The sequence below is a fragment of the Phyllostomus hastatus genome, unplaced genomic scaffold, assembly GCF_019186645.2.
Source record: "Phyllostomus hastatus isolate PE091 unplaced genomic scaffold, TTU_PhHast_1.1 phas_contig_5, whole genome shotgun sequence".
NCBI lineage: Eukaryota > Metazoa > Chordata > Mammalia > Chiroptera > Phyllostomidae > Phyllostomus > Phyllostomus hastatus.
In genome coordinates, this window is record NW_025333897.1 from 6,451,815 (window position 1) to 6,475,796 (window position 23,982).

General features: G+C 46.8%; 1 protein-coding gene across 4 annotated transcripts; it reads right to left on the reverse strand.

Moving 5' to 3' along the window:
* Positions 1–124: 124 nt before the first annotated feature.
* Positions 125–21,038, reverse strand: NPHS1 (NPHS1 adhesion molecule, nephrin). 4 transcript variants are annotated; one of them, XM_045846770.1, is made up of 29 exons: positions 20,436–21,038; positions 20,111–20,326; positions 19,912–20,034; positions 19,623–19,751; positions 19,018–19,099; positions 18,534–18,637; positions 18,216–18,343; positions 17,956–18,127; positions 17,612–17,769; positions 17,227–17,371; positions 16,999–17,123; positions 15,404–15,590; positions 15,073–15,202; positions 14,727–14,899; positions 14,140–14,280; positions 13,920–14,060; positions 13,263–13,384; positions 12,226–12,397; positions 11,969–12,125; positions 11,722–11,873; positions 10,364–10,475; positions 10,099–10,280; positions 8,027–8,083; positions 6,207–6,326; positions 6,049–6,073; positions 5,872–5,947; positions 5,632–5,725; positions 5,480–5,535; positions 126–1,454 (listed from the first exon to the last, which is right to left on the reverse strand). In XM_045846770.1, the coding sequence occupies exons 1-29, from the start codon at positions 20,662–20,664 to the stop codon at positions 1,323–1,325; spliced, it is 3,840 nt and encodes a 1,279-aa protein (XP_045702726.1). In that variant the 5' UTR covers positions 20,665–21,038; the 3' UTR covers positions 126–1,322. The 4 variants fall into 4 exon arrangements, with proteins under 4 accessions (XP_045702727.1, XP_045702726.1, XP_045702724.1 ...); XM_045846768.1 differs by having other exon boundaries at positions 127–1,454; positions 5,420–5,535; XM_045846769.1 differs by having other exon boundaries at positions 1,368–1,454; positions 5,343–5,535.
* Between the last annotated feature and the right edge of the window lie 2,944 nt (positions 21,039–23,982).

Here is a 23,982-nt window from a genome sequence, read left to right on the forward strand (position 1 = left end):
GAGCAGAATGGAATCATTTTTTAATTAAATGGAAATTATTTGATTCAAGTGCAATGGTGTAAACTTATTTTAGGTCTGTAGTGATGAAAATAATATATGGACAAGCATTTGAACAAACAGTTTTGATTTATTATTATTATTATTACTACTATTATACTCATTATTATTCCTCACCTGAGGACATTTTCTCATTGCTTTTTAGAGGGAGACAGGAAGGGAGATAGTGAAACATTAATGCAAGAGAGAAGCATCAATTGGTTGCCTCCAGTATGCACCTGGACAGGAGACCAAACACACAACCTAGGTATGCACCTTGATCCAGAATCAAATCCGCAACTCTTCAGTTAAGGGATGATACTCCAACTCAGTGAACCAGCCTGGCCAGGACAGTTTTTGATGAGATTATTAATAAAGTAGGAGTGAAGACCCCCTACAGAAAGATTTTGTCCATCTCCCATGGAAATAGATCTCTCAGTTATCTTTTTCTGCTATTCAATATAAAGAATAAAATTTATGTTGCTGTGCTGCTTTACTATGGAGCCTGTTTATAAAGTCACCTTTACTGAGGTACCAAGGTATTGAGGTATGTACCACAAAATGCACTCATCTTAATTGCATAGTTTAATGATCTTTGACAAATCTATACACCCATGTAACTGCCACCACATTCATGATATGGAACATTTTATCACCCCCTCAAAAAACATTCCCCCATGGCCTTTTAGAGTCAATTCCCTTTTCATGGCTCCAGACAACCACTGATCTGCTCATCATAGATAACTTCACCTATTTTAGAATTTCTGTAAGTGAAATCACACAATATATATTCTTTTGTGTTTAGTCTATTTTCATCTATTTATGTTTACAAGTGTGTCATAGTTTATACATCATATTTTAGATAACTGGAAAATAATAAAACAAGTAGGATACAACAATAGTCCATAAATTCCACTTATTATTAGCTATTTCAGATGTAGTTAAACTCTAAATGAACTGTTTTTAATATATCTTTTCATATTTCTGAAAAAACATTAAAACCCTCATAATAACTTTTCATTATTAAAATGTCTTTTACAATTCATTGTGTCCCTTTGGAGTTTAATTTCTAAAGCTGACCCAAGGAGGAGCTTTGTTTATACTTTGACACCAGCTTGAATCCTTTTTTTGTCACTGACACACATATCTCCATGTCCTTTCCTGAAAAAGTCCAGTTCCTTTGTGTCTTTTAGAGCTCATTTAACAAGCTCATCCCAGACTAAAATGAAAAGGACCACTGAAACGCTATGTCCTGCAGGTGTAGGAAAAGAGTGTTGAGAATCCTGTTACACCAGATGTCCCCTCAGCTCAAAGGGTAGAGAATCCATTTCCACTGGGTCCACGTCTCCTGCCACCTGATTGTAGATTCCTTTTGGATTCTCATATTCATCCTCAGGCCAGCAGAGGCCACAGGGGCCCTGGCAAACAAAGGTGGAGTTAGAACCATAAAGAGATGCCCTGTGAGTCATCATTGCAGCTGTGGGGTATATATAATTACATTCACCTTCCCAGAGGAAAAAAAATTTACTATCAAATTATGGGGGTAAATCCCAACATATAAAAATGAGAGACTTCCAGCCAAGATGGAGGCATAGGTAGATACACTTTGCTTCCTTGCAAAACCAAAAGATAGACAACAAATTTAAAAACAAAAAAAATAACCACAACTGCCAGAAAACCAAACTGTATGGAAGTCCAACAACCAAGGAGTTAAAGAAGAAACATTTACCCAGAGAGGTGGAGGGGTGAAGAAGGGCAGCCAGGGCAGAGAATACTCACAGCAGGTTAGTGTCTGGAGGACTGGGTTAGTGAGGTGGCAGCTGGTGGATGGGGTGGTCCCACGTTTGTGTATGAATAAACCAGGAGGAACAACTGGGGAGCAAGACAGACTGTGCAACCCAGGGTTACAGTGCAGGGAAATAAAGCCTTAAAATCTCTGACTGTAAAAGCTATGGGGGTTGCGGCAGCAGGAGAAACTCCCAGTTTCACAGGAGGGTTCGATGGAGAGATCCACAGGGTCCTAGAATGTACACAAACCCACCCACCTAGGAATAAGCACCAGAAAAGCCCAACTTACTTGTGCGTAGCAGGGGAAGTGACTAAAAGCCAGCCAAGAGCCAAGCAAGTGGCATTGTTCCCTCTCAGACCCCTCCCACACATACAGCATCATAATGAAGCCAACATGGGTTGCCCCACCCTGACAAATACATAAGGCTTTGCCCCTTATAATGTAACAGCCATATCGAGACAAAAAAAAAATATGGCCCAAATGAAAGGACAGATCAAAGTTCCAAAAATAGAACTAAATGACGAAGAGATAGCCAACCTATTAGATGCATAGCTCAAAACACTGATAATCAGGATGCTCACAGAAATGGTTGAGTATGGTCACAAAATAGAGGAAGAAGTGAAGGCTATGCAAAGTGGAATAAGGAAAATGTAAAGGGGACCAACAGTGATGGGAAGGAAACTGGGACTCAAATCAATGATTTGGACTGGAAGGAAGAAATCAATATTCAACCAGAACAGAATGAAGAATCAAGAATTCAAGACAATCAGGAGAGGCTTAGGAACCTCAGGGACAACTTTAAACGTTCCAACATCTGAATCATAGGGGTGCCAGAAGGAGAAGAGGAAGAGCAAGAAATGGAAAACTTATTTGAAAACATAATGAAGGAAAACTTCCCCAATCTGGCAAAGTAGATAGACTTCCAGGAAGTCCAGGAAGCTCAGTGAGTCCCAAAGAAGTTGGGCAAGGAAGCACACACCAAGGAACATCCCAATTTTTACTCAATATTACCCAAGATTAAAGATAAGGAGAGAATCTTAAAAGCAGCAAGAAGAAAGGAGATAGTTACCTACAAAGGAGTTCCCAGAAGACTATCAGCTGATTTCTCAAAAGAAATCTTACAGGCAAGAAGGGGCTGGAAAGAAGTATTCAAAGTCATGAAAAGCAAGGACCTATATCCAAGATTACTCTATCTAGCAAAGCTATCATTTAGAATGGGAGGGCAGGTAAAGTGCTTCCCAGATAAGGTCAAGTTAAAGGAGTTCATCACCAAGCCCTTATTATATGAAATGTTAAAGGGACTCATCTAAGAAAAAGAAGATCAAAAATATGAACAGTAAAATGATAAACTCAAAACTATCAACATCTTAACTTACAAAAAAACCAAACAAAAACAAAGTAAACAACTAGAACAGGAACAGAATCACAGAAATGGAGATCACATGGAGGGTTGTCAGTGAGGAGGGGGAAGGAGGAGAATGGGGGAAAAGGTACAGGGAATGGGAAGCATAAATGGTAGGTACAAAATAGACAGGGCAAGGTTAAGAATAGCATGGGAAATGGAGAAGTCAAAGTAGTTATATGTATGATCCATGGATGTTAACTAATGTCGAGGGATGCTGGTGGAAGGGTGGAGTGCAAGGTGGAAGGGAATAAAGGAGAGGAAAAAGTGGGACAACTGTAATAGCACAATCAATAACACATATTTTAAGAAAGAAGGGAGTGATTATAATGAACTCTTATCACAAACCCTCATGTACCCATTACTTAGCTTCAATAATACCAACTCTCAGTCAATCTTGATTCATCTATATCTTTGTATTCTCATCCTCTATCCCTATTAACTGGATTATTTTTAAGCAAGCTCAAGAAATCTCATGAATTTCTGTCAGAAAAAGAATTTGAATGTCAGATATATGAAACTTTTAAAAGTCCATGATGTCAGCTATGGGAATTGTGGAATGTGAGTCATGAGTCTGTTATTCCTATGAATCACCAAAACATTTCCTTATCAAAAAAGAAAAGAAAAAAATCCATGTACGGTGGTCCTTACTGAGGATGTGTCTTGCATTAGGTTTGGGAGAAAATGGTTGTTTTGGCTCAGGAAATTTTACAGCAGATTTGCCATGAACCAAATATGGCCCTCAGCCTGTTTTTGTACTGTCCAAAACATGAGAATGGTTTTCCTTTTTTTTCATAGCAAGGTAAGTATCAAAAGAAGAATAATATTTATAATATATGAAATTCAAATGTCAGTGTTCACAAAAAAGGTTTATTGGAATTTAGCCACATTCATCTGCCTATGTATTGTCTATGGCTGCTTTTACACTACAATAACAAAGTTTAGTAGTTTTGAGGACAGTATATCCTGCAAAGCCCAAAATATCGAATATCTGGTTCTTTACAGAAAAAGTGTGCAGAATGTATCTGTGCTTTAGAGGGCACATGTGCTTCAGCACCACGGACAACATTGTATGCTCCTTATGTCCACCCTAATAGGGAGAATAGTGTCCCATCTGGCACAATGTTAGAGATGGAAATCTTTGGCCCAGAGGTGCCAGCATTAGCCAAGGCTACACCAAAAGTCAGATATTCTGCCCCACTTCCCTTACTGTGGGGCAGTTGATGGGGGTTAGTTGATGATCAAAGTACTTGTCTATTGTTTTTACCTATCCTGCTACTATGTTCATTAGACTCTGGGCTCTCTGACCCTCTCCCACTCTCAATACAGTGGATTGAGTGGGGCTGGTCCTTACTCCCTGATGCCATGAGTGGGCAGTAACCCAGACCTGTCTAATTAGCATATTCCATTCCCTGCCTCAGCAGTTTAGTGATGAGTATGTGACCTGAGCTAGATCAGTAAGTGTCAGCATTGGGACTTTGGAACTATTGGAAAAGAGGCATTCTCTTTCTTTGAAGGTTCCCAACTAATAGGATACAAACCTGGATTTTCTGGGGACATCTTTAAGGAGGAAATTCTTCATCCAGTTGTGTGGGCCCAAAGACAATTCTACACTTTGACTTTTCAATTGAATGAGCCAAAATATTTTCTCTGTGTAGTTGACATGGCTAACTTCTAACAAAATGCATACCTTTTTTTCTTCCACAGTAATCTAACTGTAGTGAGGCATACAGCTCCCAAACTAGGCTACATTTCTCAGCCTCCTTTGCAGTTAGATGTGGCCATGTGACCATGTTTTCACCAGGGAAATGAGTAGAATGTGTAATTTCTGGGCCTGAACCCATAAAGCAGGATTGTGTCTGCATTGCTCTCTTTTTACCCCTTCTAATGGTTGAAACCCCAGTGAAATGGCCCATCCACGCAAACTTGGACAATGTGCTAGGGGATAGCAGAGAACTGCAATGGAAAGAACTTGTATTCTGTAATAACCACCTGCATCAGGGCCACTCACCTCTGAATACTATGAGAGAAAAGTAAATAGACTGTCTTCTTTAGGTTACTGGTTTGTGGCCAGGCCTATAACAAACAACTGGTTTGTTATAGCAGCTAGCTTACCCTAACTAATATATGCAGTAAGATGTAGGTTTCTGGCACTGGCCAGGAAAGACTTCTGCAGATACAAATCTCCTCACCAACTGTACTTCATCATAGAGGGGTCCCCACGTTCCAGATGGGGTGTTCAGTCTTCCCACCTCATCATACAAGTGCCCAGGAAAGACCAAATTCTCCTCTTCAAGACCTGTGAAACCTGAGGTTGGAGTGGAAAGAAGGGATGATCAGGGCACCCAGTCCAGATATCAGGGGTGTCTATGAGTTGGGAAGTTCTGATGTAGTCGCACCTCACCTCTAGGACGAGATACCTCCTCCAGTGTTGATAGCAGCTGGGGGCTGAAATCCTTCATGGAATGGTAATATGGCTCCATATCTTTTGTGTTAACCTGTAAAAACCCCCACCCCCCAAAACAAGTAAAGTCTTTTTCATCTTTTGACTCCCTGGAAAGGTCAATGATTAACCTGAAGCTAATAGAATTTTAATCACTGTCAGTTCCTTGTCAATGAGACTGTCTGGAGTACCCTCACTCACCGTGGAGCTTCGGTTGTCCAGGTCTTCAGTCCACTGGCTTTCTTCATAGTCATTCCTGATTCGGTCCTCCTTTGAGCTTTCAGGATGGGGGTATGGAGGGCAGTTGGTTATTGATCCTCAGATACCCATTACCCCCAAACCTCAGAGCCTTTCTTACAGAAAAATATACCCACTTACTCTGCCTTTGTCTTCTCTGAGATGCCTGAGGGAAGTGGGAAAAAAGGGGTCAGAGACTCCCCCAAGCCCACTTGGCCCTGAGAGACCTTCAATATGAAGTGGCCACAGGGCTCCCCATCACCTGTGGACCTCAATCCCAGCAGAACAAGGCTCCTCACCCTCAGCAAGACGCCTCAGTCTCCGCTGCCAGAGGAATCCCCCAACACAGGAAGCATTAGAAAGCAGCAGAAGACCCCCAACAGCGAATAGTACAGGCATCAGGGGCAGCTCCGAGAAGCCTGAGGATGGAAGGTAGCCCCCTCAGTGAGCTCAAAACAACTGGCTCTAGGCCCAAAGAAAGTCTATCCCTGACCAGGGAAAACCCCTCTTCATAGGTCAGGGAAGAAAATGAACAGGGGATTTTTATGTCCACTCCTTGCTACCTCAGGGCAGGTAGGCTCCTTTCTCAAGTCAAGCCACCAATAGAGGGTCCTACCTTTGCCTGAGACCCATGTAGGAACTCAGGCAGGAGCTTGAGCTCCTTAGCTGGGTATTCAGGACCTATGATCTGGCCTCTTTCAATGTCTCCAGCCTTGCCCATCAACCATAGACTTTGGTATTAGACCCTCCAGCCATACAAACTAACCATGCTGTTTCCAGAATCACTGAGGCAAACCTACACCCCTAAGCCTTGAAATAGTCAAGTGTCTGTCCTTGAATGTCCTTTCTTCTCAACTTTCATTCACCCATCTAACTCCATCTCAAATGACTTCTTTGCACAAATTTACATCCCAGACAATATCAGACTCCTCTGCTATATCCCTGAGACTAAGTGCCTCTAAGTATATGTCAGTTCGTCATTCATTCCCCATCTTCTACTAACAGCACTCACTTTCCTTTGATGAAATAGCCACTTCCCCACTCTCGGTCTATATGGCTCTGTAGGACTCATGGAGGAACACATGGGCCCAGCCTGGCCAAAAACAGCATTTTTTCATAGTGATTGATTGGTTTAGAGACAGCGTTTGACCCAAGGTGGATTTTTGCCAGAACATTTAGGACATTCCTCTGCAGGCTGCTAAGAAGTAGAATGAAAACTAGAGGTGTATGTGAGACTCCTTTGTAACCTTGATGAAAGAACCTGAGAAGGAAGCCATCACAGAAGAAAGTAAAGTTGAGAGAGTGTGAAAGATAGGTCCTTGGTGAAATTTTTAAGTTCCTGAACCCAGCCATACTTGGAATTTTTAATTTCATGAGCCAGCCAATTCCCTTTATTGCCATGAACAGCCAAATTTCTGTCATTTGCAAACTTCTTAGGCTCTGAAAGGGGATTGTTGGGAAAATGGTCATAATTTTCTCCATGTATTCATATTCTTGAGTAGTCCCCTTTCATACTGACTTGGAGTTGAGCTATATCACTTGCCTTAGCCACAGAGACAATAGCAAATGTGACAGAATCAGAAGCTTGAAAGATGCTTATAAATCAGAACTTGCCCTCTCTTGCTGCTCTTGGGACTCCTGTGACCACCTCCATGTGAACAACCCAAGGGGAGACATGTGGCCCAGTTATCTTCATCATCCCAATCAAGAGCCATATTGTCAGACATGTGAAGAGGAGGTCATCTTGGACCAACCAGTCCCAGCTGAGCTGCCACCTGACTGCAGCCCAGACCAGAACTGTTCAGCCACTCAGAGTCATGAGAAATAATGTTGCTATAAGTGCCAACGTTTAAGGTAGTTTGTTATGCAGCCAAAACCAACTGATACAGGCTCTGCATGGGGCATGAAATCAGCTAATTCTTTCAGAATTAAACTATGTTAAGAAGAGAGAAAATGTGTCATATCCAGGCAATAGGAAGAATGAAGGAAATGGGTTAGGGCCTGCAGAACAGAGCTAAGTCTTCAGGGACTGGGTCCATGAAGCAGAGGAGGCATGGTTAGAGACAAGAAAGTTCTAGTCTCAGGGGAGAAAGGGGGTTTCAGGGAACTGAGGACTTGCCTACAGGCTGCTCTGTGGGCAGCTGGTAGTCAGGTTCTTCAGGAGGCTGGTCTAGACCTAGGGGGTGGATAAGAAATTGTGAATTAATATAAAAAACTCTAGGATAAACCTTAAATACTTCTCAGTCTTTTATTAAGCTTTGCATCCCATTTAGAGACTCAAGAAAACTAGTTTATGGCTTCTCAGAAATATTTCTTTTTTTAATATTAAAGATTTTATTTATTTATTTTTAGAGAGGGAAGGGAGGGAGAAAGAGAGAGAAACATCGATGTGCGGTTGCTGGGGACCATGGGCTGCAACCCAGGCATGTGCCCTGACTGGGAATCGAACCTGTGACACTTTGGTTCGCAGCCCGCGCTCAATTCCACTGAGCTACTCCAGCCAGGGCTGAAATATTTCAAGAAGACCTGCAAATTGCTGATAAGAATGGCAATACTATTGATAGTCATTCTAATGTCTATAATAATAATAATAATAATAATAATAATAATAATTACTTGTTGATGAGTGCTTTGTGGTATGCAAGTTTCTTTTAACCAGAATTGTGAACTTTTCAGGTTAACTAAAAAAGTGCTTACTCTCAGGATCCCTTAATAGAGGTATAAGTTCCAGAGCAAGGGAGGTGAGTGTAATATTTTATGCTTTAGTTCTTAAAGGGAAGGCTCAAATCTGGGAGTGTGGAGAGAGAAGGGAATATTGTTGAAATGAGGAAGTGTCCTTACTTCCATGGGTGAAAGGCTGCTCTGCCAGAAAAGGAAAGACAGAAAGAGGGTGCTTTCATGGGACTAAGTGAATGAAAGTGAGCAGACAGCATTTCTTAAAAATTGGTATTTACATAGCACTTACTTTGTACAGAGCCCTGTTCTAAACACTTTAGATATATTAATTCATTTAATCCTCACAACTGTCTGAGATAGACGTTACTTTTAGAAAAATAAGGCGTATCTTATTTTTAGAAACTGTGGCTCACAGAGGTTTAACTGAGGCTCAGAGAGATAAAGTAACTTGCCTAGGGTCTCATAACTAGGATTCAGCAGAGCTGGAACTTCAAACCAGGCTTCTCTGAACAAGGTTCTATGTGATTAGCCACTACACTACTGATTGGCCTGTCAGAAGCAAAATGCTCTCATTAGTTATATTCAAAGAACTTGTCCATTTAATCAAAGATGTTAAATTTATTGGCCTAAATTTGTTTATAATACTTTCTTATTACTCCCTTAATATAATGTCTCCTCTTTCATTCCTGATATTGCTTAACTTGTGTCTTCTCTCTTTTTTGCCTTGATTAACTCTATAAATGTTATTGATCTTTGAAAAGAAGTGACTTTGTTTCCTTAATTTTCTCTAGTTTTTCTGTTTTTGAGCTCACCAATTTCTGTTCTTACCTTTATTATTTCCCTCCTTCTGTTTACTTTGTGTTTAACTTGCTCTTCTTTTTCCAGTTTCTTAAGCTGGAAACTTTCAGTGTCAATTTGAGGCCTTTTTAAGAAAAAAATCTAAGCCCTGACTGGTGTGGCTCAGTTGGTTGGGTGTCATTCTGCAAAGCAAAGCAAAATGTTCCATTTTGGTTGGGCATATGACTGGGTTGCCAGTTTGGTCTCTGGTTGGGGCACACACAAGACGCAACCAATAAGTGTTCCTCTCTTATGTTGCTGTTTATCTCTCTCTCTCTCTCCTTTCCCCTCTCTCTAAAATAAATAAAATCTTATTAAAAAATCTAATGTGAGCACTTAACACTATAAATTTTCTGCTAAGCACTGCTTTAGCTGTACCCCATAATTTTCATATGTTTTCATTTTCATTTGATTCAAACTTTTTAAAATTTTTTGTATCATTAATTGCATTCAGACAGTATATTTCAGTGAATAAAACCTAGTCTCTGGAGATCATCTGCCTGGGTTTCAGTCTCATCTCTACTTCCTTCCAGCTGTGTGACCTTGGACAACATGTTCAGTCTCTGTGGGCCTCAGTTTCTTCATCTGTAAAAGTGGTATAATAGTACTGACTTCACTGTACCACCCTTTAAGTCCTCTGAGGAACTCTGCAACCTGCCCAAGACTGTCCCTTCCCACCTGGGGTGGTGATAGAGATCTGGGATCCTTTGTCTGCTAGTCCACTGTCCCCCAGGGCATTGCTGGCCAGCAGCCAGACCCTGTATCGTGTAGAAGGCTGCAGCCCAGTCAGTGTGAAGGTGGTGGCCTGGGGTGGTAGGACATCCATGTAGAGGAACCCTGGGGTCTCCAGAGCCTCATACCTGCATGAGAAGGACCTCAGTCACTCAAGGCGGTGCCCCAGCCTTGATGGTTGCCACCCTCTTCTGCCTTAATACGGACCCACCTGATTTGGAAGGTCTGTGGCAAACCCCCATCAAAGCCAGGCTTCCACTCCAGCCCCACTGAGTATGGGGTCATGCTCACGACCTTTACCCCAGATGGAGGATCAGGGCGGCCTTCAAGAAAAATGATGGGAAAAGTAGTCAGAGGATACAAAAGGGTTCTGGCAGATTCCTTCCAGATTCTTCCTAAGAATGATTTTAAATATGTCAATTCTTATTATTCATGGTGGTTATGTTCAATAAAGTTATTGTGAACACTGAATTAGCAAATACTAAACCATTGCTTCTAGAGGAAATGCAGAGTTAGGTTCCTAAGCCTCTAGTCACAACATTTTTATTAAACAACCACTACATGATCTTGTTTTATGTGCTTTTCTGTTGAAAAACACCTTATTTAAGATATCTTGATTTATTAACATTGAAGTCATAGTCAACAGCTCTAACTGATGCCTGAACGAAGCTTTTCCAACAGAGGCATTTTCTCCATATGGCACATCACAGCCTTCCTGCACTTAGGAATACCAGATAGCATTTCAGCACTATGCTTGGAGGCCATTTTAAATAACAAAACCCAAGGACAAACAGCACACAATATATGGTACAAAATAGACCTCAAAAAGGACACGTATTTACATATGAGAGCTGAAACAAGAAGGAAGAATGTGGCTTTCTCCCTGGGCTGAGAATATGCTCATCAAGTACTCATACTTCTTACCCATTCTGTACATGTGCCTGAATGACTAGATCATCAACTGTATTTTATATATATATTCATTCTTGAAGTGTATTTTTTGTGCTTATCTCACATCCACTCCATTAATTTCTTCTGGTTACAGAACCCTGAGTAGCCACAGGAGAAACATTTGCCCACATCCTCAGTCCATATGCTTCCTATGGAAGAGACTCTGCTCTTCCCCTGACCACATGATTGGTTCAGGGCTGGGAGCCAAAAGAGCCAATAAATCTTAATTCTAGCACTTTCACACCACTGTTAGGAGGAGATAAAATTCAATTTCCTCCAGGAAGTCCAGCAGCCCACTATGAGAAGCCTTAGAATAAAGCCAACACACAAAAAAGTAGACCTGATAGACAGAGTTCTGATGACAGCTGAACCTAGATTCAGTGACTCCTGAAATCTACTTTTAAGTTACTTGAGCCAATAAGTCCCCACTCCTTTTTTTATTTGTTGTGAGTTCCCCTGCAGCCTTCATTAGAATTTTCAGGCCAGGCAAAAACTCCATCCTTATTCATAAACACTTCTAAGGTTTCAGGAACACTTCCAGTAGGGAGCCAACTTGAGACTTGGGGCCTAAACCAGGGAGCACCCTCCCAAAACCCTCACAGCCCCCTCCCACCATACTGATGCTGACGAGTTGAATGTTGGTATGGTCTGAGCCGAGGGGGTTCGTGGCTGTGCATGTGAAGAGGGCATAATCCTGGGCTGCAGAAACATTGGCAATTGTCAGAAGACTGCTATGGACTCCACCCTGGTGGTACGTGTGCTCTGTGTACCTGGAAAAGAGGTGTGGCAGGAATTCAGGGAGAGCGACTAGGGCTGAGGGAACAGAATTGGAGCTGGAGTGCTGTCTGGCTGGGCCTGGGCTCACCTGGGATCCTGGAGATCCAAAGGGACCCCGTTTTTAGTCCAAGTGAAGACAATGTTGGGTATACCTCGAGCACGACAGTGGAGTGTGGCAGAACTGGTGCTGTCTCCAGCTGCAGCCACCTTAGTTAGGGGAGTGGGGTGTTCTACCTGGGGAGCAACTAGGAGGGCACTAGGAGGTCAACATGAGGTATTTGGAAGAACATGAGAATTGTAGGTTTACTGGTAAGACTTCAACTCAGGGGTATGTGTGTTACTCACATCTGACGACAAGACGGACCAGCCCTCGGGCTGGAGGTGCCACCCCATTGTCCACAATGCACTGGTAAGCACCTGCCTGAGCCAGCTTGGCATGGTGAATCCGAAGACGCCCTGTGGACCCCCTTGACAGTTCCTCCATGTCATCCAGGCTCCAGTCCTCCTCTTCTTCTCCCTGGGTGCCCAAGGCTCAGGGTGATGGCCCCCAGTCTTGCCCCAGTTCCATTATCTCCCCAAATGGGTCCCTTATGTAGCCTCATTCTCCTAGCCACAATCACCTTTTACAGAGCTAGCAAAAAAAATTCTTCTTGTCATCCATCCACCCACTTATTCAACCATTCATGAAGCCATTTATTGACATATATGTTCATCTATTTAACCATCCACCTATTAATCTACTTATCTACCCATCCGTCTACCTCTCTTCTCATCCATTCATTCATTCATTCATTCACCCATTCATTCAACCAACCATTTTTCTTTCTTATATCCATTCATCTATTTGCCCTTTCATCTCTCTACCCATCTTCCCTATCTATTCACTCATACATGCACACACTCATGAGTACATGCATCTGTTTATCAATTCATCCATCTTTTTATCTCTTCATCCATTCATCCATCATCCTTCCACAGACATCTTTACACTGATGGAGTATCTATCCATCCATGTACTTTCTAATCTAATTAATTTATCTACTCATTTCTCTCATTCAAGCATCCATCTAGCCATCCATGGCTATTTATCTATTCATTCACTTGTCCATTTGTTTATCTATTATTTCATCTACTCATTCATCCATCTACCTATTCATCTACCCATTTACCTATCAATCTACACATCTATCCACCTGCCCGCCTTCTCACCTGGTTATCTATCCACTCATCCATCCATTCAGCTGCCATTCAACAGTTAGTTCTTAGGGAATGCCCTGACAAGTATATAGTCATATAGATGTGACCCTCTTTCCCAAAGAGTTGACAGGTAAGAAACCACATTGCCCAGCCCCACCTCCATTTACCAAATGTTGTATCCTCACCAGTCTCTCCCAGTTGAACATCCCCGGAAGGATGGGCTTGGCATCAACGGTACAGACTATGTCTACAGAACCCCCAATATTCACCTCAGTTGGGTCCTGGAGAGCTCGGATGGTGGGAGCATCTGGAGGAAGAGACAGGGGCTTGAAGAAGGCCCTTGGACCAGACAGGCCATGGTGGGAGAGGATCCCAGGTGGGCAAGGTATCTTAGAGGTGTCCAGGGAAGTTATGGGTATGATGATCTGCCTCTTATGTGGAACATATGGAGCACTTGGAGTAGTTCTCAGAGTTAGTGAGGCTGTCCCTATCCTTTACTCTGCTTCTGTGGTGACAAGAGTAGGTCAGGTGGACTTCCAGAATTGTTTGGAGGTGGGAGTTACTCCCATCATGGACATGATGGGAGTAACTCCCATGTAGGTGGGTCCCCTGTCAGGAGCAGATTATCATCCTAGGGGGCAGTAGAGCCAAAGTGGGCTGGGTTTCATTGTAGCTGGGGCTCCCAGAGTGAGAGGCTTCCAGGACAGGTGAACATCCCTGCGTGGGCAGAGCTTCCACAATAAGGAGACTTCACAGCAGGCAAGGTTCCTGGGTTGATGTGGTTTCCATGATGGGTGGGGCTCCCAGAGCTGCCTAGTTTCCTAGGGTGATGAGGGGCTCACAGTGTACATCCAGCCGCACTAGAGCTTCAGCAGTGCCCTCCGAGTTCTGGCAGTGCAGCTGATAGAGGCCATCGTCAGCACGGGTCACATTCCATAGCTGCAGAGCTCCACTAGATAGGATGCGATGCCGGGGCCCGCCAGCTAGGGGAGATCAAGGTGAGGAGCTTACCAGACCTCCCTTTCTGAAGACTTGCACCGCTCTCCATGCCCTTTCCCACACCTGGGCTGAGGCGGTAGCCACGGAAGGTCCAGTTGAAGGCCTCTGGGGCTGGGTTGGCAGACACCGACACAGGCAGCAGTGCTTCACCCTGCTCCACTGCAGTCACCACAAGAACCTGCTCCCCCAGGAACTCTGGAGGGTCTGTGAAGGGATGCCACTGGGAGTCAAGATTGGTGTTAAGGTTGGGAATGGGGATGAATTTGAGATCAGGCACAGGTATACAGAGTGAAAGTCCCGGTTGCAACTAGATTCAAGGTTGTGAACAAGGAACAATTAAGTAAAGAACTGAGCTTGGAGGTTAAGTTCAGGATGGTGGTTAGGACCCAGTTTAGGAAAGGGGTAGAGGCCTGAGTCACGTTAAGGATGGAGAGAGTGTTCAGAATGAGAGTCATGATCAGGGGTTACGATAGAGGACAAAGGCAAGATGGGGTTTGGGCAGGATTAGGAGTTGGTGCAAGGCTGGGTCAGGATAAAGTTCAGGGAAGTTTTAAGGTTTAGGATGGAGGTCAAGGACAGGGTCAAGGTGAAGCCCCAAATGATACAGGGTCAGGAGGGAATCAAGAGGGGCTCCAGTTCAGGGCACATACAAAGCACGTTGAGTCGGTAGAAGGCGCTCACGGTTTCCCGTAGCCTGGTGCTGTGGGCACGACAAGTCACACGGTGGCCGTGGTCCCCGGATGATATTCTCAGAAGGACACTCCTGGCGGCGGCAGAGCCTTTAAATGGGGCGCTCCGGGGTGGTGAAGTTATGCCTTCCAGCCTGTGGACAGGGCAGGGGATGGTGGGATCATGTCATGACTGGCACAGGGGCAGGAGCAAAGCCAGAGGTGGGCTTGGAAACTGGGCAGGACAGCAGGCAGGGTGGGGACGGGACTTGGAAGGTAAGTGGGCAAGGCCAGAACAAGGGAGGGGCGGGGCCACTCGCACTCTCACTTCTCCCCTTCCTTGTCCCAGGACAAGTTGACCGGAGGGTTGCTGCTAACGCTGACGCAAGTCAAGTTTAAGGCATCCCCAGGGCGCAGCACTGACACGTTGGCCAGGATCGTCAAGTTAGTTGGGGGAACTTCGAGAACATGTCAGAGGAGCAAGGTTCAGAGATGAAGAGGAGATCTGTGCCTTGACCCCAGGCCCGGTCCAGCCCAGCCCTGTGTCCCTTTACCACTACTCCTGGTTCTGCCAAACCCACTGTTCCCGCCACCGGCTCTGGCTCAGTTACCAGCTACCGCCAAGCCCTCCCGCGCACCCGGGTCATTCCAGCCCTTACACTGCACCACGAGCTGCATGGATGCGCTGAGCTGGCCCGCCTTGCACGTGAACTTGGCTTGGTTGTCCGACGGACTCGTGACCAGCACTAGCTCACGAGAGACGATGCTCCCCGACTTCTCCAGATTTCCCAGCTGCACGCGGCGCGGCTCTTGCGGCAGCCGCGGCTCAGTCACCATGCGCGAGTCCTGAGGGTCGAGAGTGACATGAGGACCATGGGTAGCCTTGCCTTCCCCGAATTGGGTTGGCAGCCTCCAGCCCAAGATAAAGCCTTTGTGTGATGAGGAAAAGGCGCCCCCTTCCACGGGAACCGTGCTAGGGCAGAGGAAGAAGTTGGACTTGATTATTCCCAACGCGGAATCTCTCCCGCCTAACCTGGACCCCCTAAACTCTGCTGTTTTGCTCTCGGATCCGTCCTCCAGTTCCATGCCTCACCTCTGCTCTGCAGAGGCCTGAGATTGTTGGTGCCCTCTGCTGACCCTCAGGCCCATTTCTCAAAATCCGTTCCAGCTACATTTACCAAATACCAAACTCCAGGAAACTCCCTTGGAATTCCCAAGGCTTTCCAAGAATTCCTTCATGTTTTCCAATCCTTAGGGTTTGTTTTTTTTTTTAATTAAAATCCCCACTTTCCCTGAAGATTTCATTTGATCATTCCCTTAATTCACAGGTGGCAAACACAAGGCCCGCAGGCTGAATCCAGCCCTCCACCTTGTTTTATCCAGCCTGGCACTTTGTTTCTACCCAGCGGCAGTGTTGAGTTCCTTGCCCCTGATTAATGAGTAGTTATATTTATACAACCCTAAACTTACATTTGACCCTTTGAAGGCAACCGCGAGGCTGATGTGGCCCCCAGTGAAAATGAGTTTGACACTCCTGCTTTAATTCAATTGTTTTTTCACAGATTTCTGAATCCTTTCCCAATATTTTATCATTAATCTTTTACCAAAATCCTTTGTGAGGCTCAAAGTCTTGGCATTTCCCCAGAATTCCATCTAATTATGGAGACTTCCATTTCATCTCTGTAAGTCCTACTTTTTCCTCCCAGAATTTTCACTAGCTCCCTAACTTCCCAAGATCTTTCCAGAATTCTGTCAGAATTTCTTTTAATTTTATCAGAATTTCATTTATTTACCTCCAAATCAATCTCAATAAGAAGTCAATTTAATACTAATTAATGAATTTCAATGCTTTGTGGAATTACTAGTCTTTCCCCAAATTTCTAGTTTTTGCCTGTCATTGTCTTTGTTCCTGGAATTCTTAGTCTTTCCCTAAAATTTCCAACATTTCACCTGAATTCTGAGATTTCAGCAGAATTTCATTTAGTGAAATTGTCTTTTCTCTAGAATTCCCAAATATGATCTAGAATTCCTTCATTTAACACAAGATTCTCACTGATTTCCCAGGATTTTCCTAGGATTCCACTTATTTCTTAGGGCATTTGTGTCTTTTCCAATTCCCTGACAAAACTTGAAATCCTTAGTATTTTTTTTTAATTCAGGTTTTTCCAAGATTTCCGAAGACTCTGGAAGAGAGACAGGCCTTCAGCACTTCCCCACATTCTTGGCCATCCTACAGCCCTTGCTTGGCACTGACCTTGTACCAGGTGAGGGAGGGGTCTGGGTTGCCTCCAATGGCCAAACACACCAGCCTCACCCGGGTCCCAGCCCGGAGCAGCTGCCCCTCTGGGGGCCCCTCAATCCACAGTTTCTGGGCAGGATCTGTGGGGAGAGGCAGAAAGAGTGACTCTCTTCTCTGGGTTGAGGACTGAGGGTGGGGTTATTAAGGCAGGGCATATCCCTCAGGGGGAGGATAGGGGCTCACATTTCACATTCAGGGTGAGTGACTTTTTGAAGGTCTCCTTGGTGAAGGCCTCACTAAAGGCCTCACAGGTGAGCGTCAAACCATTGTCCTCCCGTCGTACCAGGAACGTCAGGTTGGACATGGAGATGTAGCCACCATGAAGGCCCTGGCAGGAAAGAGCTTCAGGCTAGGGACTAGGGCACCCTCATCCATGGACCAGAGGCCTGAGTCTACTTCATGCTCCAGCAGAGACACATGAAGCCTTCCCATCCCCTCCTCTGTCAGAGCCAGGATGTCCAGGTCCCAGTCCATGCTCCCCAACAACCAAGGCATTTTCTCTCAGATCCAAGGGCCATGCCTTTAACTCCCTCCTCCCTCACACCCAGGAGTCTGGCCCCTGCCTCACATCCATTACAGTGTCCTCTGTGGGCAGCAACTGCCGCCAGCCCAGCCACCATCGCAGCAGGACCCGTGGGCGACTGGACTTGGTGATGCAGGACAGGGTCACGTTCTTGTTCTCAGATTGGGATGCAGATCCCAGGATAGTAATGGCACTGGGGGGAACTGAGAGATAATGGGCAGAGGAGAGACACTAAGCTGGGCTGGACACCACACAGTCCAGCCCAGATAGACAGGGAACCTGGGACAGATGATGAGGTATTTTGCATTAAACAGGCATGATTTGGGGGCACAGACAGATGGCTCTCTGGTACATAGACTGACAGATGGGCAGCTGGTGCTAAGACTCACAGGTAACCTGTAGTGTGACCCCACGTTCCTGGATCCCTTTAGATACGCTGTTGTGGGCCTCACAGCTGAGCCTCGTCCCATGGTCTTCTGGCCGCACCATCATTACTAGCATGCTTCTGGCCACTGCCTGAGCATGCTCCATGCCCCATGCTGTGGGCATGGGCTGGCCATTCTGGAGAGAGGAACAGGCCCGGGCCATCTCAAGGCCAGCTCCCAGCCCCCACCAATCTCCCCGCCCTCATGTATGCTTCTGTCTTCACCTTCAGCCACTGCAGTGTGGCTGGTGGATTTCCTCCTCGGGCCATGCACCACAGCTCCAGGTTCTGCCCTGCCCGCACGTGCCCCTCGTCCAGGCCTGGCCACTCAATCACGGGGGGGCCTGGGGGGACTAGAGAGCAGCAGTCCCTCAGTGGGCCTGGAGAGCCCATCCATTCTTTCCAGGCACTACAGTCTGCCCCTGAACCCTCATGTTTCTCTTTGAGAACCAGAACCATTCATAACCCCTGTGCACCCCCAAGAGCCCCAATTCCCCCAATCCCTGTCCCCAGTGCCCACAGCTCACTCAGTTTCCCACTTACACAGAACATTCATGGTGACTGAGACCTTGATAGGGGCGTTCAAAGCTGGGCTGGACCCCTCACAGACCAGTAACTGCCCATTATCCGAGCTCTGTGGTGTCACTCTAGGTGGGAAGTTGGGGTTCTAGAGTCAGAGTTATTATCGGAAATTTGGAGAGTTAGGATGAAGGAGTCCCTACACCTGGTCTAAGTCTCCATGCTGATTTCCTCTAGGATCTGGAATTCCATGGAAGGGATTTGTGGGATTAGGAATGAGAATTGTGGTCCCAGAGTCCCATGCATGGCCAAAACCTTCATACTTGATACTCTGGAACTGGGGTTCCCATGAAGAAGTTTTGAAGTGTCAGAAGACAATGTCAGAGTGAAGTCAGGGACCCTGATAGTCATACCTAACCCAAGTTTCATGCTTGAATCCCTGGGCTATGGGGTTTTCATGAAAAAATTTTGGGGTCAGGCTAAAGTTAGGGCATCCCAACTCCCATACCTTGCTGTGGCCTCTGTGGTGAAGAGTTTCTCCTGGGATCCCTCGTCCACATTAGCAGTAATGTCAGAAATTATTTGTCCACCTTGGGGTAACAAGAGGACAGAAGGGATGCCAGGTTCTCCCCAAGGCAGACCCTGGGGATCATGGCCTGGAAGTCATCAGGATGGATATACTGCCCTCTCTCCTGGCTCTGGAAGAAAAGTACTAGCTCCATTCCCTCCACACATTCAGGCTTCCCTGAATCCCAGAGTACTCAGGCCTGGTTCCTGGGCTTCTCGCCTCCCCTCCCATCCTTACTAGGTATGTTGCCTACATCCATTACTCAGTTTCTCATTTTTGCACTGATGATGACACCACATCTCTTTCTGGAGCCTCAGCCCGGATGACTGAGTCCCAAACCAGTGCTCCTGTGATCTCCTTGGTGCATTTCCCTGGATGTCCCACCATCCACCACATCCCATGCTGGCCTCAGCATCTCCCCAAGCCTGTGTCCTCATCTCAGGAATGTTATATTTTCTGAGGCCCCTAGGAGGGCATGGGGCAAGGGTACCCCTCTCCCAACTCCAGGAGTCTCACACTGCTCCCAGCAGTTCATCCACACTCACTTTGAAGGAAGGTGATGTCAGGTGCTGGCTTTGCATCCCCAGATACACAGCTGACCTCGTACTCCTGCCCAGCTACCCACGTGACTGTGCTCCCTGCCTCAGGGGTCATCTGAAGCATCTTGGGGGGCACTGGTGAGAAAAGGTCTGGAGTAAGCCGTTACTACCAACAAGGATATGAGGATTTCATTGCTTATGAAGTGAGTTCTGCACCCTGGATCTGAAGAAAGAGAGGCTAGTAGCTTGGACTCTTAGGTCCGTGGTGGGAGAGGGCTAGATATATAGACCATACCCAGAATGGAGAGGATCACTCTGGGGGACACGAGCTCCAACCCTGTCTCTGAGCGGCTGACCTGGCACTCATACTCTGCATCGTCACTGAGGTCACATGCTTCAATATGCAGGTGGAATTCACCTGCAGGTAGGACTCAAGGTCAGGGCCACTGTCAGCTTCTCCTGGTGGCTCAGGGTCTCAGGATCTGACACCTTACCTCTAGTAGGGTCCCCTACCAGGTAGTACCGTGGGAAGCCAGGGATCCTAGGATCAGGGCCTAGGAGTAGTCCATCTTTGGCCCATTGCACTACACTGCCAGGGGCACTGACTCCACACAGAAGCTCAGCAGCAGCCCCCTCCACCACTGTCATGTTTTCAGGCAGAGCCCAGAAACCTCTGGAGGTTGAAGCAGGAATCTGCAACTGGGCCAGGCCTGGGGATATAGAAAAGTCAGCAGGAGAGGGCAGAGGGTCTGTGTGGAGAATGTGAGTGGGAAATGAGGGTCTCTTAACACTAGGTCGCAAAGCCAAGATCCCACTCACCTGTGGTCAGCAGCCCCATGAAGAGCAGGGGAGCCTGGACGGGGATCCTCAGGGCCCTTCCATGTCGTCTGCCTCTGACTTCTGCAATACCCACTGCTTGCCTCCTGCATCTGCCTGTGGCTTTCTCTCTGTAGGAGTCCTTCTCCCTATGTCTCTGCCCCTTGCTTTTCTCTTTGTCTCTCTTTTGCCATCTATCTCTTTTTCTTTCTCTGATTTTTTCTCCTCCCATGAGTCTGTGTTTCCCTCTCTTTCCCCTTCTGTCTTTCTATCTCCCTCCCTGCCCTAAGTCCCTTCCACTCTCCTTCCTCCTGTCTTTCTATCTCTTTCTCCCTAAGGCACAAGGTCTTTTTCTCTGAGTTTCTCTCTCCCTCCCCATAAGTCTCTATTTGTCTTTCTTCTCTCCTGCCACCCTAACCTCTGCTTTCTTCTCACCACTCACAGCCCCTCAGAGTCCATCAGGCCCCATGAGCCAAGGAGAGGTGATGAGGCCAATGGAGTCAGTGGCAGAGTTGAGTCTCATTCCAGGACCCAGTCTGATCTTGTCCTCCCACTACTACCTCCCTAGTCTGCCTTTAGAGTCTCCAGCTCCAGACCTCTGTCCAGCAGGCTCCTCCAGGCCCAGCTGGAGCAAAAATCCCCTGTCAGCACATGCCAGGCATACTCCTTGGTGCCTCCCAGCCTCTATGACCCCAAGGGCCTGGCTTGGGCCAGGAATGAGGAGGTTCAGGTCAGACCCAGGCAGTCCCAGCTCAGCATGGGGAGGAGAGAGCTGGGCCTGACATGGGGCTAGGATTCCCCAGTTCTTCCCTGCCCTGGTATACAAACTTGGTAAGCCCTTTCCTGCCTTGAGTAGGCATTACCCGCTAAATGACATCAGGGATGTCTGTTGGGGAGTATGCAAGAATGTGTATGAGAGACTGGGAGATATCTTTGTGCATGTGTGTGTAAAGTGCATGTGAGTGAGTATGAGTGTGAGTGTGGAGAAAGTGAGAGTGAATTGTGATCTGTGAAAGTATGTGCAGAGTGTATGAATGTATATAAATGAGTGAGGTGTAATTGTGGAGGGAATAGGGCAATCAGAGTGGGTGGGAGTATAAGATAGAGTCTAAGACCACAAGCACTAAGTATGGGTATAACAATGAGCCCAGGTAGGAACCCCTTGTCAAAGGCCTTGTGAGTTCCATTCACATAGCTTCCCTGTCTCTCCCTGTCCCTTCTGTCTGTCTCTCTCCTGTCCTCTATCTATCTTGATTTATATTTTTATTTTTCTCCATTTCTTTGAGTCTCTCCTCTCAGTCTCATTGTCTTTCTCTCTTCCTGTCTCATTAGGTGGTTACATCTCAGTCAACCTTTAACTATGTCAGTGCCTCTCTCTCTCTCTCACTATAGATATAGATATATAGATGTTCCTCTATATAGATATATTCATGCTTTTCTGTCTTTTTGTCTCTATTCTCATCTCTATCTTCCCACCCCATCCCATGCTCTCTCTCACACACCAGGAGCTCAATAAATATTTGTTCTCAGTCACCCTTTGACTACATCTTTCTTTTCTTTATTTCTCCTGATTGTTGCATCTTCGAATTTTATAACCATATGCTGGTTGACCTGCCCTCCCCACCCCAGTGTGTTCATACACACTCACGTAGGATAGCTTCTTCTACCTGCTTATCTCCTGCAGGAATTGATCTCCTCTGCCATGATGCCCTTTCTGGTCCTCCTCTAGGAACAAAATGAGGCATCTGGCCTGAGCCCTCAACAGGTCCATCTCTGATGCTCCCACTAGTCTTTCTTCTTCCCTCCCATTATTGACTCCTTTCACTCCTACCATGTTTTCTCTTCCAACTGCCCCCACACCACTTGGGGAATGGGCTGGATGCAGAGCTGGAGGTTCTGTTATAGGGGCCCTCACCAGATGGTGTCCATGTGGGCCAGGGTGTAGAGCTGTCAGTTGCTGGGGACTTTAATTAGCACAAACCTTCCATCTTCCACTTTAGCTGTTTTCCTTCTCTGGATGCTCCTGGGACTCCAAGCTCTCCATCTTTCCATGCCTGTGGCCCCAAAGAGCCAGGAAAGGAAAGTGATATCATGTGTCTGGAAAAACAGTCTTACTATCCTGACTTCCTCCCCAAGCCTCAGGAGTGCTGGCCCCAAGCTCACCTTATTTCCAAATCCAAGTGTTGGATCCACAAAAGAGAAGCCAGGAGTTCAGGCACCCAGACCCAGAAGTCTGGGCGGACAAGGACCCACCCCTCTCAGACCCAAGAGGCCAGGCCTGCAGCCCCTTCTTCCCAAATTCCCAAGAATTCAGGTCTCCATTACCTCCTCCACAGCCCAGCCCCCTCCTCCCCGCCCACCAGACTTAGGGCAAATGGTCACTGCTGATTTTCAAATTCTCCTCCTGGGCCTGTGTCGGGGTTGGGAGAGAGATTGGTGCTTAAATCCACTGACTCTAAGACTTAAGAACAGATTTTCTGACCCCCTGTCATACTCTCCCAACTGCGTCCTGTTGCGGGCAGAGGACCTAGATGAGTTCCCAGCTCTTCGGAAACTCGGAGCTTCTCATCCAACAGAGGTCTGAATCCCCAGTCTTAGAATCCTGGAAGTCCAAGTCGCTGCCACTTAGGGAGGAACCCCAGAATCTGCGCTCGGGAACAATGGGAAACCTGAGCGAGGATCCCAGTCCCAGCGGGCTCAGGTAAGTCAGACCCACAGTCGCCCCTCAGCCTGCTCGAGGTCCCGCCCACCTGCCCCGGCAGCTGCGCAGCGTACCCACGGGCCTGTAGCGTGGGAACGCCCCAGCTGGGCCGCATGTAGCAGTCAGGACAAGCTGCGAAGTTCCCAGCCTCCTAGCCTGACCAGCCCCGGCACCGCCGCCTCCCAGCTGTCGCCCGGCAACCACAGCCAAGTAGGGCGAGGGACTGAGCCCTTACTGCGGGGTCTAGGGAAAGGAGGGGCTGGGGGCTTGGATTCCTGGATCTTAGGACTTGCTATGGTTTGCAGCGGTAACTAGGAATGCAGGGGGATATTTTGAGGAGGTGTTTTGAGAGAGAAGAGCAGAATCCTCCTCTTCTCCGGGGTCCCAGCTGCCCCCAACCCAGGCAACCCGGCGCCCTCTTCCTGACCCCCCAGGCTCTGAGGATCCCCGGGCCCCGCCTCCCCCAGGCGCGGAAACTAGCAAGGCCCCAGGGGTTCCCATTTATAGCTAAGTTTCCACTCAGCGAGGTCCCTGCAGGACTTGGGCTAAGCAAGTTTCTTCCACTCCCTCCTTTTCAACCTCGTAGCCCCGCAACCACGGCAGGGTGCATGTGTCCAACCCAGCCTAGACCTCTTTCGATCCAGGTGTTGCGGCTCCCAGATCCCAGTTGGGCTGGGGCTCCAGCCCAAGGGGAGAACCCCGCCCTACTTTCTCGGATTCGTTGGGGTCTCGACTACGGGACTTTCTTCATGGAAAGGGGGCGGGTCCCCGGGGGCACAGGGTGCGCCGGGGCGGGGCGTATGGGATCAGACCCTCCCGGAGTCTCTCAGAGACTCCGTACACGGACCT